The 17,519-nt window shown below is 48.1% G+C and overlaps 2 protein-coding genes across 2 annotated transcripts in view; both read left to right on the forward strand.

The window, feature by feature from the left end:
- Positions 1 to 3,728: 3,728 nt before the first annotated feature.
- LOC309416598 (uncharacterized protein) lies at positions 3,729 to 5,049 on the forward strand (the record flags this gene model as incomplete). The annotated part of the gene is made up of 2 exons (XM_082013904.1): positions 3,729 to 4,954; positions 5,046 to 5,049. Exons 1-2 carry the CDS (start codon positions 3,996 to 3,998, stop codon positions 5,047 to 5,049), a joined length of 963 nt encoding a protein of 320 aa, XP_081870030.1. The 5' UTR covers positions 3,729 to 3,995.
- CLIC6 (chloride intracellular channel 6) overlaps positions 5,003 to 17,519 on the forward strand; it is a gene marked incomplete at its 3' end in the record, with an annotated part of 32,545 nt that continues 20,028 nt past the window's right edge. The window contains exon 1 of the mRNA XM_082015570.1: positions 5,003 to 5,693. Within this exon, the coding sequence (XP_081871696.1) occupies positions 5,112 to 5,693 (582 nt within the window). The 5' untranslated portion in view covers positions 5,003 to 5,111. The remainder of the gene's footprint in view (positions 5,694 to 17,519) is intronic.

A 17,519-nucleotide genomic window follows, 5' to 3' on the forward strand; every position in this document is an offset into this window, starting at 1 on the left:
GCCTGGGACTACGTAGCTTCACTTCTGACATGTGGCAAGCCCCGGGAAGAGCAGAAGCACGTGTGGGATGAAACGGCACCACCTCAGCCGGAGCAGGCACCACGGAATAGGCAGGCACGCTTCCATGGGAGGCAGCAGCCTGCGCAGGGAGGCAAAAAAACCCTGCTGACACCGTTATCCCAGTTCACCGTTCGGTGTGTTAGGGTGAACCCTCAAATATCTGGCATTTCTGTATCTGGCACTGCGCAGGCCTGGAAACTGGGGTTGCAGGGGCATGACCAAACACCCATGTCTGCTCCTTTTGCAGTAGGGCTGACCCGTCCCAGGAGTTAGGCAGGCCGGTGGGGAGGGCTCTCTCTGATACCCTTGTGATGCATTTTTTACTTACCTCAGGCTGCAAAAACTACAACCTTGATCTGCAACTCACTGTACAATCAGGGGAGGAAAAGAAGTTACAATAATCCAAGCAAGTACAGCCTAATTGATAACCCCCCGGGATATAACATGTTCGCTAACAGACTATAAAGGGATCTTCATGTTGTCCACTAATGTCTAACATCTGTGATATTTAATTACCTGCACTCATCTTTTAAATGAAGAAGGTGTGCAGTAATCCTTCCTGAAGCCGAACTGAGAAAATAATATTTATTAGCTGAGGGCCTATTTTAGAAACAGATGGGGTGTAAAGAGCTTGAAGGTAGTGTACAGGAGCAGTGTGAAGCAGGAGAGATTAATTGTTAAGTAATTGAGGTAGAGGGGAAGAGTGTTGAATGCGGAGAGCACAGAACAGCAGACATCCAAAGCTCCAGGATTTCGCTGGGGCAGATCCAACTTTAACGGCGTGTTTCCAAAACCGCCTTTGCGAAACCGCGACGCGGAAGGGTGACAACAGCAACGTGGGGCTGACTGGCCAGCTCTCCTCTGAACTGTGCCCACCCCGTCCCTCTTTACCCTGTCCCCCAGCTCCCCGACTCCCCTACTTGGTCTCTCATGCTTGCGTGGGGACCTCGTGGCACAAGCACCAGCAGGGTGGCCTGCTAGAGCAGCGGCATTAACCCAGTGCCTGCACATCTCATTGCTACGTCTCAACTCCAGCAGAATTAGAAAACCTCTGTTCTTGAGGAAAAACACAGTGAGATCTGTTGCAAACTATTCAATTATTACTCCCTAAAGATGGTAACTGTATCAAACACCATACCTTAAACTTTCCTCCATCATACAAAGATAATTAACAGCTTGGCTACGTCAGCTGTTAGTCCTTTTCTGCTCTGCCTTTGTCAGGCTTCCATGAGTATTTGAAGAGCTAATCTTTTGTTATGCTTAAATGTTGCCCAGTGTTAATAATCAGGTAGTGTTTATTGTTGGGGTTTTTTTTGCTGGCCTTGAAATCCTCACTTTGTTTTGTACTAAGAGCTACAGAGCAGGGAATAGGCAAATAATGAAAAATAGGATACTGGTGTTAAAGCTGCTCTGCAATGAATAAGTATAGGTGAGAGATGTCACCTCTCATGTAGTTCCACCAGGTCAGCAGGATGCAAGTCCCGTGTCAAACTCATATCCTGAGCAAAACCTGAAACTGATATTGAAAAAGGTATTTAGAGAAGTGGTGCAGATCCAAGGGATGGTTGAAAAGAAGAAACGCTCCAGAGCAGGCAGCTCCAGTGAGCCGGAGGAAGCTGTGCCGCATGGGGCTGCAGAGGGAACCCAACTTTCGGGGCCCATCAGCCACCAAAGCTGAGCAAAGCTGAGCTCAGGGAGACTGGGAGCAGGAGAGCCCTTCTCAAGCAGTGCAGCCAAACACAATATTCATGTAAACATAGCCAGCTGACTTCAGTGGTTATGTCTATAACCTGCAACCATTTCTCCTGCAAAATTCCCACCACTCTTATGCTGTGGATGTTGCACTGCTATTCATTGACACTGTGAAAACCTGAGGTGAGCCTTCTTCCTTCTAGCCAGTGTCCTACCCACCGTTGGATGAGAGACAACATGGCAGTGCTTGTGGATGATGTGCACAGCCGAAGACAGCTGTGCTCTGTCTCACATCTGAAAGCTTTGTGAGATGGGACTTGTGTTGCATCTGGGGCATGTGGCCAGCCTTCAGGCCAAGGGTTAGGAACCCTTCAGCAAGGGTTAGGATGACTAAACCAATATTATCTGTGTAGAAATAGAGATGACTGAGATGTGTTGTTCTACTGATATGAGAACCCATAAGAGAGAATTGAAATAATTGCCTTACAATGGGTCCAGCTGCAAGACCTCCATTACCAGAAGCTGACTCTCCATTCCTAAATCTTCAGGAAACATCCCTCCTGATCATGACTGCCCCTGTTCTTTTGTCTCACTGGGAACGCACCTATGGGCACTCCTAAATTCTCTAAATAATAGCTGCAGGATTATGTATTTGTTTGTTTGTTTCTTTGTTTTTATCAGAGCAGGTATTTGACCTCACAGAATAATTTATTTTGTATTTCCTGTCTCCTGTTAGCTGCAATATCTCTCTTCTCACCCATTACCAATCCCTGTGTTCAGGCTTGTCCCCACTCTTTCTACTCTTGAATATAAAAAATGGGTTTACATACGCATACATAAAAGTGTTTAATTGCACGTTTTTTAATTATGATACCTGACTCCTGCCAGCTAGCTTTTCCATCCACTGTTTTCTCTACACCTACAAAACTAGGACAATTTTCTGTTCAAATAGCATAAGTAATGCTTTCACATGAATCACTTCTGAAGAGAGTGAGACTAGAGCAGACTGCATCTCTTAGGAAACGATATCTTGCCTACAAGCAAAACTACTGAAGCTTATCCGCACACCAGAACCTGCTGACTGTCTTTTTTGACAATAAAGTGCCTCCATAAGCCAGAGAAATTACCAAAAGTATGAGAAGATGCCTTTTATCTGGAACAGGAGAAGAATGAATCTGCAGCTGCCTTACCCCAGCGGAAAGTTACTGCTTCTTTCACAGCAGCCACCTGCTCCGCACAGAACACGGGATTTCTCATCACATTTCAATGCAAACTCTCGCCAAGGCGCATAGCGCTTGGCGTGGTCACATATGAAAGCTACTTAAAAGTGTGCAAATCTAGTTGTGTTTTTGTTGGTTTTGTTGTTTTGTTTTTTGTTTTTCACAGGGTGTTTCGATGTTCCCTCTTAGAACTTCTGCAAGTTGATACGGAGACACTTCCCTTTGTAACGGAGTGTACTGCAGCCCAAAGATGCTTGGGAATACGTTTCAGATACCATGTAGCCGCTGAGAGGAGGTATTGGTTCATCTGTATTTTTAAGGAACTGTGCCAGGCTGTCGGGGCTCTGCCGGCTTCAGTGCGTCAGCAGCTTGGGGGGGTATTAGTGGTTCCCTTCATAAACCTGGATTTGGGAAGTGGCGTCTCTCTCCTTGTTCTGGTGGCCAGCAAACCCTCAGGCCCTGGGTAGCTGTTGGTCCCAGGGCTTGTGGGTGCCAGGCGAGTGGCTGGGGAGAGCAGCAGGGCGGCGGGGGGCTGCAAGAGACGCTGCGCCTGAGGCCGTGAGCAGCAGCGGAGAGGAAAAAGCAAGGGCAGAAATGGGGATGGGTGGGGCTTTGGGGTGGGAGTAGAGGGCTGAGGGGAGGTCTAGCAGCGCTCGGTGCCCCCACGGTCACGCTCTCGCCACCTCCTCCCGTGCGAGCTGCAGCCGAAGCGAGTGGAGAAGAGATTTACCGGGGCGGAGAGGTCTGGGGCGGGGGCCGAGGGACCCGCTGGCCTTGCCCTCTGCGGGGAGGCGCGGGAAGAGGAGCGCGGGCACCTGTGGCTGCCACCCCCACGGACACACACACACACGTACACACACGTTCACGCGCGGCCCCGGGGGCGGCCGTGCGCAGGCGCCGCCGTCCCCCACGTCGGTGCCCGGCGCTGATCCCCGGCGGCGGCTCCGCTGTCCCCGCAGGTCCCGGCGGCCGGACGCGGCCGCCTCGCTGCGCTCTCGGGCGGCGGCCCCGGGGGAGGCCGGCATGGCGGAGAGCCCGGGGCTGCCTGGCGCCTCGCCGCCAGAGGGGAGCGACGTCCCGCGGGAAGAAGGACATGAAGAAGCGGTGGCGGCGGGAGACCCGCAGCCCAGGGTGTCCCCCGAGGGGGCGGCGAAGCCCCCGGACGGGTCCTCCGCCGGCGAGGCGCCGCAGCTGAGCGGGGAGGCGGCGGCTGGGCAGGAGCCGGCCGCGGCGGCGGCGGTGCCCCCCGGGGCCAGCGGCGGGGCAGGGAGCGCCTCCCCCGAGGGGGCGGTGGAGACCCCGGGCGGGCCGGACGCCGGACAGCAGGCTCCGGTGGGGGCTGAGCAGCGAGACCCCGACGTGAGCGGCCCGCGGGGCGAAGACGTGGCAGGTGGGGAGCCGGTAGCGGCAGCCGCAGTTGTAGACGCGCCCGAGGGCTCTGCGCCTGCGAGTGCAGACCCGGAGGACGCGGCGGTGGCCCCAACGGGGACGGAGCCCGAGGAGGCAGCCCCGGCGGGGACGGAGCCCGAGGAAGCAGCCCCGGCGGGGACGGAGCCCGAGGGGGCTGCCCCGGTGGGAACGGAGCCCGTGGAGGCAGCCCCGGCGGGGACGGAGCCCGAGGAGGTTGCCCCGGCGGGGACGGAGCTCGAGGGGGCTGCCCCGGTGGGAACGGAGCCCGAGGAGGTTGCCCCGGCGGGGACGGAGCCCGACGAGGCAGGCCCGGCGGGGACGGAGCCCGAGGAGGTAACCCCGGCGGGGACGGAGCCCGAGGGGGTAGCCCCGTCGGGGACGGAGCCCGAGGAGTCAGCCCCGTCGGGGACGGAGCCCGAGGAGGTAGCCCCGTCGGGGACGGAGCCCGAGGAGGTAGCCCCGGCCGAGACGGAGCCCGAGGAGGCAGCCCCGGCGGGGACGGAGCCCGAGAAGGTAGCCCCGGCGGGGACGGAGCCCGAGGAGGTAGCCCCGGCGGGGACGGAGCCCGAGGGGTCTGCCTCGGCGGGGAAGGAGCCCGAGGAGGTAGCCCCGGCGGGGAAGGAGCCCGAGGAGGTAGCCCCGGCGGGGACGGAGCCCGAGGAGGTAGCCCCGGCGGGGACGGAGCCCGAGGAGTCAGCCTCGGCGGGGACGGAGCCCGAGGAAGCGGCCATGGCCCCGACGGGGATGGAGGGCGAAGAGGCGGAGGTGGCCTCGGCGGGGCCAGACCCCGAGGAGGCTTCGGCGACAGCCCCGGCGGGGAAAGACCCCGAGGAGGCGGCGAGAGAGGAAGCCCCGTCGGGGACAGACCCCGAAGAGGTGCTGAGGCACGCAGTCCCAGAGGGGGCAGACCCCGAGGGGCCGTCGGTCCCGGCGGGGAGTGAGGTGCCTCCCGAGAACCGCAGGGAAGCAGAGGTGGCATTGCCACCCGTAGCGGAGGCCGACGGCAGAGGCCGGTCGCCGTGCGGCCCCGGTGGCGAGGACGCAGCGGAGACGCCGGGAGCGGAGCGGGGAGCCGCTGCCCTGGCCGTGGCAGGAGCAGGGAGCGCCGCCCCGGAGGCAGGGGAAGGCGCGGCGGCGGGGCAGCGCGCCGGGTCCCCGGCTGCCGGGGTCGGCGGGTGGGACGCGGCAGGTCGCAGCCTGAACGGCGTGCGGGGCCGAGCGGAGGACGAGGAGGACGAGAGAGGCTCGCCGGCCGCCCTGGAGGAGGAAGAGGATGAGAAGCAGGAACACGACATCTCCCTCTTCGTCAAGGTAAGGTGTGGGGTCTGGTGAGGAAACCCAGGTTCGCGACCCTCCCCTCCTGGAGCCCTGGGAAGCTCCTGTGATGAGTGGCATTTAAATCCAGCAGGCAAAAGTCCAACCTGGCTAAGGTCATTTGGTTATTAACGCCCAAAATAAACCTGCCTCTGACTCCTCATTCCTTCTGCGGCCGGGGCAGGACAGGACGGGGCTTCCCGCAGGGTGGCTGAAGGCCAGTGCTGCCAGTCCCCTCACCCCTGGGAGCTGGTGGTACTGCTCAACCCAGAGCCCAGAGAAGCACAGACCTGACCTACAAGGTGATTTTCCCTCATGGGCTCTGTGCTGCGTTTCTTGAGGTTCCTCTAGGTTTAAATGGAAAGGGATCTCAGTTTTCTGGTGGACTCTGGAGGTCTCCTGTGGCCTCCTCACTGTTGGAGCTGGGACCCAGCAGCATCTGTTTGGAATCACTAGCTGCGACTTGTGACATAAGGAGTTCTCAAGGGTTTTTAAGATCTTCAGAATACAGTAAGAAGGGCACACAGCACATCAGGGGGGCTGAGGTGGAAGAAACTGGGTAATGATACTGGGATTTTCCAACATGAACTATGGTCAGTATTTAGATAATTGCCCTAACATTTGGCAAGGCTGGATTCAGAGAGACAGTAAACTGCCCAGCAGTGTAGCAACCCTTGTAATTGTCCAGTTTGTGTATGTTTGGGCAGGGAAGATTTAGGTTAGAGGGAAATGGACAAAAAAGAGGAAAATTGTAATGGTCTTAAAATTAATTTCTGGTTATTTTATAGCATAGAGCTTTAGAGCTTCTTTCTAGCCTGTGCCTGGAATCCCATAAAAATCAGTGGGACTTTGAGGAAACAGCATCCATCCGCAGAGATGAAATATTAGATGTGGAATTTCTGTGCGTAGAAACCATCTTAAGGTGTTTTTCTTCCCTCTTCTCTGACCTCTCTGGACTAAATGAAGTGTGGAGCAGGGTGGGATATTTTTCTCAGAGTACCCAGAATTAACCATGAAGGAAAACCTCATTGCCAGCCCTCTGGATGAGGGGGGTTAGGGCTGAAGCAATGTTTATGCCTTGATTTATCCCACCATAGTGCACACTCCTTTTTTCAAGGCTGAGCCTCCTTTGAAAAGGAGGAACGTTCTGAGGCTTACAAATAGTAGCGTCAGACGTGCTGGATGATGCCATACTGGAAAGATGAATGATAGTACTGACTGATGTTCGTGAATGCACCCCAGCCGCTCCCCAGTTTAGGCACTTCCTTAGCACACGGGCTGGGACGGATTCTGTGGTCTAAAGGCAACTCGGTACCTCAGGCTGGTGTACCAATACCTAGATGATAACGCTGGATCCGAAATCTGTGACGTTGTGTCAAAGAGCAGGAGCTATTGCTGTTGAGCCTGGCAGAGGTGATTTACAGACTTTCTGGTTCACAGATCAACAGCCCTCTTTGCAGGGAGGGTTAAAAGTTACACTTTTGTGTAACTTCTACTTTTTTACACTTTTGCAAAAGTTACACTTTTGTATCATCGTTATTCTCCTTTTCGGCTCTTCTGTCCATCACGGCATGCTGGAGAGTGGCAGAGACTAAAGTCATTACTGCAGCTGGGTGTATGCTTTGTGGAAGAACAACGTGGCCAAAATTAGAGAGCAGACTATAACAACAGCATCTGTTGTGACTCTGTAGTCCCCAAGTATTAGGATTAAGCATGGTATTTATGAATATTTATGGATTAATAAAGACAGAAGAAGGAGCGTTTTCATGATTGACTTAGCATTAGTAACTTAGGAACACCTTGAAATTACTGCAGCCGCTTTTCTAATGATTTCAGTGGAGGAGTATTACAAAGCTTTAATATTTTACCTTACCTGGAGCTAGATTTTTTTTTTTTTAGCTTGAGATTGGCACTAGTTCCTCCAGTTCAATCAAGAAAAAAATGCCTACTGGAGAGCTCAGCATCACCCCACTCACCAAAATGTGCAGGGGTCACAGTGCTGGGAGATGAGCAGCACTTCTCTGTGCCACTGTCTGGAGAGTTCATGTTCAAGCTGCTCTTGCTGTCACCTGGAGGCACGGTCTCTATCTTTCTACCCTTCTCTTGGCAATAGGAGAGGGGATATAAGAAGAGGGAGACTGGAAGTTCTCTGTGGTGACAGGGCTTAAGAGCACATACATAATGCTTTGCTTATATAGCTGCTGACGTATTTTGATGGGAAAAAGGGAGAGAGTGGATTCCAGCGTGGGATGGTGTGAACTCTGGCATTTGGGTATTATTGAGTGCTTGTACCTGACCACAGCATGTGGTCCACTGACATGATGCTCCTTCCTGAGCAAGTGCGAAACTCAAGGGTTAAGGAAGTCAGAAGATGATCCAAACTGAATGCAAACATTTTGTTTCCAACCGCAAACACTGCCCTTCACATGCATGTTTCTAATGCATGTGACCACCCCTTTTATGCTCTATTATATCACTATGATACGCCTGCCTATTAGCTCTTATGTGCTTTTGAGATGTTGAGACCCACCTCTGCTTTGCAAGTGCCGCTGACCTCTTTCACCCTTCTGCTGCGTTTCTCAGCAAGCACCTTATCTACTTTCTCCCATGCAGCTGGGAAATTGTAAATACATTATCTATCCTTGTAAACATATTATCCATCAGCTCCCTGACCTTCTTCAAACCTCTATTTAAAAGTCTACCTTTCTGTAATGCCACTGGAAACTGGGCAGCGATTAGGCTGTTTAAAATACTGAGATCATTGTTTGTCCTGTTCGGTATGACCCTAATTTCTTTGTAATCCCTGTTTCTGTTTGTTTCACTAGCCTGTTGACTTTTGGCTTACTTGTAAATGGCCAAGGTGGGGGCTGTCTGCCTGTTATCTGTGCCTGTATGCACAGTGCTAGCGATAGGAGGCCTGTGCCATGATTTGACAGTGCTACACAGATACAGAGAAAAGTTAAAGTAAGTCTCATAATAGGAGAAGACTCCTGAGAAAATAATACAGTAGCAGCGATTGAATGATCCTCATAGTTTCGCTGCTTAGGGAGCATTACACTAGACTTGGCTGTCATTAAAGTACCTGGTAGTCTTCCAGTAATAATGTTTTGAGACTAACAAACAGGAGCATCATTATCAGAAACTTTTTGGATGTAACTGTATGATGAGCAGTGTTTCTTGTTTTTACTTTTGTTCATCAAGCTTGTTCTTTTTAGAGGGTTGGTTTTGCGTGTGTGGGGGTTTGTTTGGTTTTTTCTCTTCTGCTTCTTGCTGCTTTGCATTGGTTCATTTAATTTTGCATATATGTATTTGAATATTGTGAATATCGTGTTACCTCGTGCCTCCCACGGTGAGTTGGGTGGCAAAATTCCTGCTAGCTCTACAAGCACGGGTACCAGCAATCGTGCCTTTAAGCTGATTTGGGTTGCTATGCGGTGCTATTTATTTTGCACTAAGACACCACTGGTTCTCAGCATTGAGATATCGCGCTGAGACACTCTAGCACTTAGCAGTGTTAGCAGCATCTATAGGAGATAAGGTCCTTCTGGACCACCAGCTCCATACTGGACAGGTTACAGACATCTCCAAAGACAGCAGACATCTGTGTTTGGGCAGCTGAACTGTGCCCTTAGTGAAGCTGAACTACGTAAGACTCGTTGGCTATAAGCACAAGACCACATCAAAATTGCTCTGAGGGTTTCACTAGGTGTTTACTTGATTTCAATTTTCGCATGAAATAACATGTACTGTATATTTCCTTTAGGTAGTAACACTTGATGTTTCTGTTTTTTCAAAGTCAAATGTTTGCAAGGGTCATCCAGATACACTTTCCGATCTGTCTTCGGTAATTCAGCTAAGCATACCTGGCACCTTGGGTAGGACACCTTGTGGATATTGAAGCTTGCTAGCTGGTCTTCTAAGTTCAATGGTATATGTAAGCTTTTCTTTTTTTCTTATTCTGTGGCAAAACCCCTTTTTTTGTCAGAAAACATCTGTAAATATCCTAAATTTATCTTACCATTTGAATATAGCAGAACTCTCACCAAAATTATTCAGTTAATTTTAAGCAATTTAAACATTTATGTAGAACTTAAAAGTTTAATTCTAATTTAAATGAAATCTAAATTAGAAACTCTAGGTAACTCCAAGGTTACCTACCAATCAATTTTAAATTTTCTTACAGATAGAAAACTTAAACAGTAGAATCACAACAGCAGATTTCATCATTCCAAAGATTTCTAGGGATAGCGATTTATCTGTAAGTGCTGAACATAAACAACACAGCTTGAGCACAAGCCCTTCTCCGAGGTTGCTCATCTTCCAAAACAATTCTTGCTTAGTTTCTGGGTTAAATGGTACGTAGTAAAAGCTGACCATGAGCCTAAGGTAACAGAGAAAAGAAATAGGCTTTATGCAGTTTTGTGACATTCTTGGTCTCTAAATCAAAGTAATTTCTTTCATTCAGAGAGTTATTTTATTCCTACCAGGGACCAAAATTACTTTACTGATATGGAATTTTCTTGCACCATTCCTGAGATGTACTTGACTGACATGACATACTTAGAGTTGTGCTGAATTATCAAAAATGCTGATAAACAAGAAAGTAAAGGTCTTGCTGTGAGGAATAACTGGTGCTTGCATCTGTGCTTCCAAACACCGCAGTTAACGTATCCAACTTAAAGAGTAACGTGTGTTGCATATCGGAGCACAAGAAAGAATCTCATTTTCTGTGATGTGATGGATCTCTGTTTTATATATAACTTGCATTTAAAGTATAAACGGACTGTTCTCAAACTGAATGTCTGGGCTTTGAATGCTGTGTGCAAGAAGTCCATGGAGAGCAGGAGCTCAGATCCCTGCGAAAACCTCCTAGCCTGGATGCCTGTTCAGTGGACTCCGTGCTGTACCTGCTGCTCCATGTAAACGTTTACAGGACAACCACCGAGTAGGTATTTGTGCTTAGGATCTTGGTTTTTGCTCGTCGGTGCACTCAGTCTGTAAAGCAGTTAGATGAGTACGGTTCCCACGCAGAATAGCTGACATCCTGTACCAAAATGAAAGTAGCCAGGTGTTTACTGTCCTTTTTAAATGTAGATTCACCGTAGGAGCCCAGTATTTAGATGACCTCAGGAGAGTGAAAGTAAAGACTTGTGTGTGTGGAGTTACGTTAGCTTTGTATTTATGGATTGAAAGCACTTTTGGGGGGAAATTTAGGTACTGGATATTTATCCAAGCAAAGGGAACTACCCAGAGCTCGCCAAAGGTGAGCGCACTGGATTTGTGTGATGCTACGGAAGGACAGATTGCTGTGGAATGAGCAGGGGAGCAGTCGGCATGGTTTGGGCGACGGTGGGAAACAGACGGCTTCTCTTTCCCTTCTTTGCCCGAACCCCTCCCAGCACTGCTGCGTTTCACTTTCCCTGCCGTACCTTCCCCGAGGAGCACATCTGCTCCTTCCTCCTCGCTCTCTGGTTTTCTCCTTCTCAAGCTACGTTCCATGTTACCTTCTTCAGAAAGTAGGAGCTTTTCTCAGGTGCCTCTACAGTCCCGTCATTTTTTACACGTGGTTTTCCTCCACCATTCTTTTGGATATGCTGTTTCACAGCAGGCTGTGGGACCTGTCTGCTTTTGTCTGGTTATGAAAGTTACCCCAACACAAGGGAAAAAAGGCTCAGGGGCAAGGCTCTGCCCCGGAGCAGAGCACGGGCGCAGGCTGGATCTGCTGAAACCAGAATCAAACCGAAGCTGGTCGGGACTGAGCCTTGTGGGGCTGCCCAGCAAAACCAGCGCAGCCCCGCTCTCCTGGCTGCTGGTTAATTAGCGATTCGTCTGGTGGTTTTGATTCTTGGGCTGCACACAGCCGTACGCAAAGCACCGAATCAGCAGAGGTGTGTTCGTCCAAAGCCGTTTTGCGGTTCTGTCCCGTTCTGCTGCAGAGAGCAGGAAGCTGGCTCCCGTTCCATGGGTAGTTGCCCTTTTTCAGCTGCTTTTTTCTTTTTTTTTTCAGCTGGAATGTGGCAATTTCGGGTTCCCCAATGCAGCTTAAGAGGAACAGGCATTAGAAATTCCTTTCATAACACTTCGGGTTACTGTGCATGCTGGGTGCACCCGCAGCAGTTTTTCTGGGAGCTGCGTATGCTTCCAGCAGTCTTCAATAAAACCGTGCTGGGGAGGCTTTGGTTTGAAAGGCAATGGTACCATTTTTTTTTTCTTCTGAAAAAGCTATGCCAATTTTCTGAATGTGCTATCTTTTTCATTTTTACTTCTCATGCTTTCCTTTCCGGCCGTTCTGGTTGTCCTCTTTTTAGAGTTTAGACTGCCAGAAAGAAACAAGGTAGCTTTGAAAACTACACCGAAATTGGTTTTGCTGCTTTGCTCCTGGAGGGATGCTTAATGGAGCAGTAGCGTGCTGTGTGCTTTTGCCAGTGTCAGTTCTCACAACTTAGAGGCCAAGTCCTGTTCCAGAAAGACACAAATGAACAGGTAGACCTAAGTGATCAGAAATATGAAGTTGCATCTAATTTTTTTTTCTTTTTTGTATGATCTAGTCATACTTTTTGGAGTCATGTTTTTGTCCGTGCTTTGGAAGTCCTAAAACACATAATAACATACAGGCCATAAGCATCTATTTATTCTCAGTGTGGCCGCAGATCTCTGCTGTTTGCAGGTGTGTTTTAGGCAAAACCAGTTCTGAAATAAAGTAAACGTCTTCAAAGGTACCTAGACCTGTTCCTATTCTTATTTACTCTCAGCACACTCCTTCAGTAAGGCACCTCACCATGTGTTTTACTTTAAGCGTAAGCTGAAAGTCACGTGCTGTTTAAGCCCTTCACTGAACAGGGGACACTTTCCTGATTCAGTCCTAGGGCACATCCTGTATTTCTCGCTGGCTGAAATCCGCAGAAACTTCTGACGAGATCAGCCTGCTGCCCAAAATTCAACCACAGTGCCTCTACTCCTTGAGTTTCGTCTTCGTTAAATGGCTGATCTTCCCTGTGGTCAGCACAGACCAGGGGCAAGGATGGAATTTTTCCTTGTCTGCTCTGCCTTTGGTCCCCAGTTGTGGGAAGTGAACCTTCGTTTCACAAGTCCTGCTGGAAAGCTGCTGCCTTCTTCAGAAACGTTGGTGATTGCTGCATGAGGTGATTGTCATGCAGCTCTGCCTGGGAATCTTCTGTCTGTTTAATTTGAGGCTTGATTTGTATTTGTTTCTAGATGAATAAAAAACCAGTTATGGCGTTCACAAATATAAAACATTAGAGACTGGTGAATGATTTTCTGGGCGAGGAGAGGAAAGGGATTTGGCCAATTAGTTGAAAAATATACTCAAATGAAATCATAAATAAATTCAGGTGAAATTTTTCAAATGGTCTTCATTAAGTAACAACTAAGAGCTTTTTTCCAGGAAATATTACCTGTCAGTGCTAGGTCTATATTCATTCACAAGCTGTTTAGGCACAGTTGCCAAAATGGAGGGGGCAGCAGCAGCTGAATCGTTAGCCCTGTGCTTAGGGCACTGAGGTGGGATGCGGGTGATTCAGGTTGTGATGCTACCAGCAGTGTAAGTGGAAGATTACTGTGCATCCCTCGCCCAAGCCAGTGCCATCGACAGAGAGTTATTCCTGGTCTCTCTTTGACAACATCAACATTTAATAATTACCTGCATTACGGGTGGTCAGGCATTGGAACAGGCTGCCCAGGGAGGTGGTGGAGTCGCCATCTCTGGAAGTGTTCAAAAAACGTGTGGATGTGGCGCTTCAAGACATGGTTTAGGGGACATGGTGGCGCTGGATTAATGGTTGGACTTGATGATCTTGAAGGTCCTTTCCAACCTTAGTGATTCTGTGATTCTGTGAAAGGGAGGCAGCATCAGAAATGTCCAATGCGTGGAGCCAGGAATGTCCAGCAACCTTATGGTTAGGCAATGTATGGCTTATTTGCTGTTACTTCCTTTTGTAGTGATATGTAGATTTTAAATGGTATTCAGTAGCCTCTGGTTCCCACTGATTTTGGGACTGCTTGTGGAATAAGAGATGTGTGACCCACGTGCTCTGAGAAAGCAGAATGTGGCAGGCGTTAAAAAGATGAAAAGGTATGGTGTCCTTTTCCCAGCTTGGGTGTTAAAAATCCTGCCCAGTCCGCTTGAGAATCTGGATTTTGGTTTTATTACCATCCCTAATAGTAAAAATAAATGATTTTATCTCGATCTTAAAAAGTCTAATTTTATTTACTAGATATCTTTGATACTAAACCAACTTTTTCTTCCATGTCTTCTTCCATTTGAAATCAGTTCTCTCCAGCACTTTGCTGCCCTGTTAGCAGGAAGAGGATTAGGCAACCTTGTGATCGCTCCATTTCCACAAACAATTCCGCCTTTCTGGGCTCTTCACCTTGACGGGTACCAGCCAGGGTTAGCCATCACAGGGACGCTGCGTTTCAACCTTTCTTACAGTGTTGTGGTCTTTATTGTGTGGACCCATACAAAATCATATTTATGGCTATTTTTAAAAAGCAAAATTATAGTGAAGCAGAAGTGATAATGGAAATTATTAATATGACCACACTTTTTTAGGATGCTTATCTCGGGTGAAGTCACTTTGAATTGGTGGCTGTATAGTTTTTAGCAAGGGACAGACCCTTCCTCTTCAGGGATAGTAAAGGGAGTAAGGTATTGAAAGGAAATATTATACATATTTTATGTAAGGGGAAGTGAAGCGTGGAGACTTACTCCTGTGCTACCGCTGACTGTATTCTCTGTCTCTCCTCTAAAGAGGCCCTACTGCTTCTTTTAAAAAGAAAGAAGTTGCATGTTCCTCTGACTCTGCCCAAGGAGCGTAAGTAAATGCCATGTGAAGGTTACATGATTATTTTCTCGCTCAGATAATAAAATGTCACGCAGTGATAAGGACTTGTATGCATTTCCATTTGCAATGTCTGATTATTTACTGATAAAAACTTGAACAAGCCCAGTGACTCCTTCCCAGTTGCTTTCAGTAACACCGGCCTGCTCAGCACTAAAGGAAAAGTGTTTTAATTCCCTCGCAAAAACATTCGGCTCCTTAGAGCCAGCAGTGGCAGCTTGTGCAGCCTGCCACTGATGCCCGCCGGCGGCGTTCCCCGGGCGCAGGGCACCCACGGCTGCCTCCTCCCCGCGAGGATGCGCCCTGCGCGGGGGGACGGTTGTTGTAAAGCCTCACAGGCAGGCAGAGGTGCAAAAGGGCTATGTCCCATCTCGGTTTTTTCCTCTGCAGGTGCTGAAATTTCAGCGGGCATTTGAATATTCAAACTAGACCAGAAATAGAATTGTCATAAAGTAAGTTACAGCAGGACTGGAGTCACAAATGCACGCCCTTTCCCAGGTTATTCGAACGGCATAGTTACAAAGAAGTTAAACATTGACTCAGATTTCAGAGAAATTCTCATTTGTGTCTTGGAGAATCATTGGCATTTATCTGGTAGTCATTTTTTAAATAATTTTTAAAAGCAATCACAGAACCCGAATGCTTTGGAAAAAAGTCAAGTTTCTTTCCATGATGGTGGCAGGTGAAAGTCAAAACAGGATCCAAATATACCCTAAAAACTTAAACTTAAATTCAGGTCGTACGCTACCTACAGAAATGAACGTGCTACCAACCCCCTCAGCAAAACCATCGGCCTCCTTTTGCCCGGAGCACCGCAGGGGCTGGGGGCTCCCCGGGGGCCGGGACCTCAGGGACGGTCCTTGTTTTGAGGAATATCAGTGTTACAGCTGGAGATGCTGGGGCTGATTGGTTTGCAGTATGATTCATGCAGTATATCTTTATTTTTAAAATGCATTTTAATTAGCAATACTGTGTTTCTCCTAGTTTCCCAAAGCCTGTGAATGGAAGCGAGGTGGTGGGGAGAGCAGGATGAAGAATAGCCTTGAATTTGAATTTACACCGGGAAGGGAAGGAACAGAGTCCAGCTAATGGGTTTTTGCTGGTATTTGTGCCCAGTTTTTAACTGCTCTTTCAGGACACGTCTTTGCCAGTTCCCACTGGAGCTGACAGGATTTTTATGTAATATTTTACCCAGTCATTTGAATTATTTTCTACTTGGACCAAAACATCCCATACTGTTAGTGGGGAAAAAACCCACAAAACCAAATCCCTCTTTTCATCTTTCATCTTTACCTCTTGATTTAAACATCAGAGTTAGGAATACCAATGGCAAAATATTTTATCAAGCCTTCAGTGACCTGCTCCCTGAAGCTGCATAAAAGAGCTTATTTATTTGATTATTTCTTATTTATTTACTTATTTGTTTACAGCACAGATCACAGATACTTTATATATGTGCATACAGTTTTTGCATTTAGATTGAAACAGCATGGCTCTGTGTCGCAGGTTAAGTATCATATGGTGAAGTGTAAAACAGGATGTGTCACTGAAATACCAGCTAATCTGTTTTTCTCAGACCTATAATGTGTTCGAGAATATAATGCTCTTTTGTTGAAGTAATTCCCTGTAAGAATTTAAAAAGGATATAAGATTTTTGTCTCCATGTAGAATGTTCGGCTGGCATCTTGCCATGTTATTAAATACGGATTAGAAATAGCATTGAGGTATTTAAGCATAATTCTTGTAACAGGATAAATAGCTAATAGCATTTAGTTTGCTGCTTGTGCGCTTGTGACCTGGTAATGTTCCCATTAACACAAACACAGACGGCACGAACTCCGTAGGCAGAATTCACAGCAGAAGGAAATTTGGTTTTTGAACTAGTTGTTATAAAATTAAAGCCAGCAATCTGTAACTGGGTGGTGTTTCCCAGCTCTGATTTTCACCTGTGTTCAGTTAAAAGGCCCTCGGTTTTCTTAGACTACTGGCAGGTTTTTGAAAATAATCTTGAATCTCAAAAATAAAGAATGCATAAGGATTCGGGGGAGTGATCTTTTTGAGGGCTGTGTGTTTTTATTAATTAGCCGGCATATTTCTCTTGTGGCTAAGTGGACGATGGCATTCCCTCCCTTCAGGGGGAGTGGAGCGGGGGCACCTCTGCAGCCATTCCCTTTCGCCTCAGCTTAAAAACTTCTCTTCTGAATAAACCACTTGATCTTTTTTTTTTTTTTACAAGAAATGGAGATTTTGTCACATGTCCCATTAAAATAAAATTGCTTTCGTTTGGAGGAGTAGCAATGATTACTTACATTGCTTTGAAAAGTCTCAGTCACTGTGTGTGAGTAATACACATATAATTCTTTATCCCCATGTACTAAAAAAGTAAACAAATAGCAATGACTGAAAGTAATGCTATTTTGAGTGAGACGTAAAACAAGCATAAAATTCATGCAATATGACAATTGCTTGTGTAGGAGAACGATATTCCTAAATAGGGCAAGATTAATTTAAACCCTGCTAGATTGTAGCTGAAGTTTTTCAGTCTTTGCTAGCCACAAGTTAATTTTCTTACGTATTTTTACATTTATGTTTCCTTGCCTTGCCTCTGTTCTCCTTGCTGTGCGCAGCACCTGGAAGACCACGTCACCGTCATCTAAGTAAGCCTTGTAAAATAAGAGATAAATAAGCAGTAATGCATTGATAATTATGATGGGATGAAGTACTATCTGTTGAAATAATTTTCCAAGCTCTTTTAGGAAAAAAAGTAAACTGTCACAAAGGGTTACTGTGTTCGCCTATTGTTGCTGGGGGCTAGGCATCTAAAAAACAGTAGAAAGGGTGTTTACTTTGCCTTAAAGCGTTTAGTATCTGGCCAAGAAAAGGCCGTGCGTGATTGCTGCACGGCGACCCGGAGGTGGAGACGGGGGCAAGTGCTGAATTTTGCCCCAGCTCCCTTCCGGGG

Source organism: Phaethon aethereus (genome assembly GCF_964289735.1).
Source record: "Phaethon aethereus genome assembly, chromosome: 1".
Lineage (NCBI taxonomy): Eukaryota > Metazoa > Chordata > Aves > Phaethontiformes > Phaethontidae > Phaethon > Phaethon aethereus.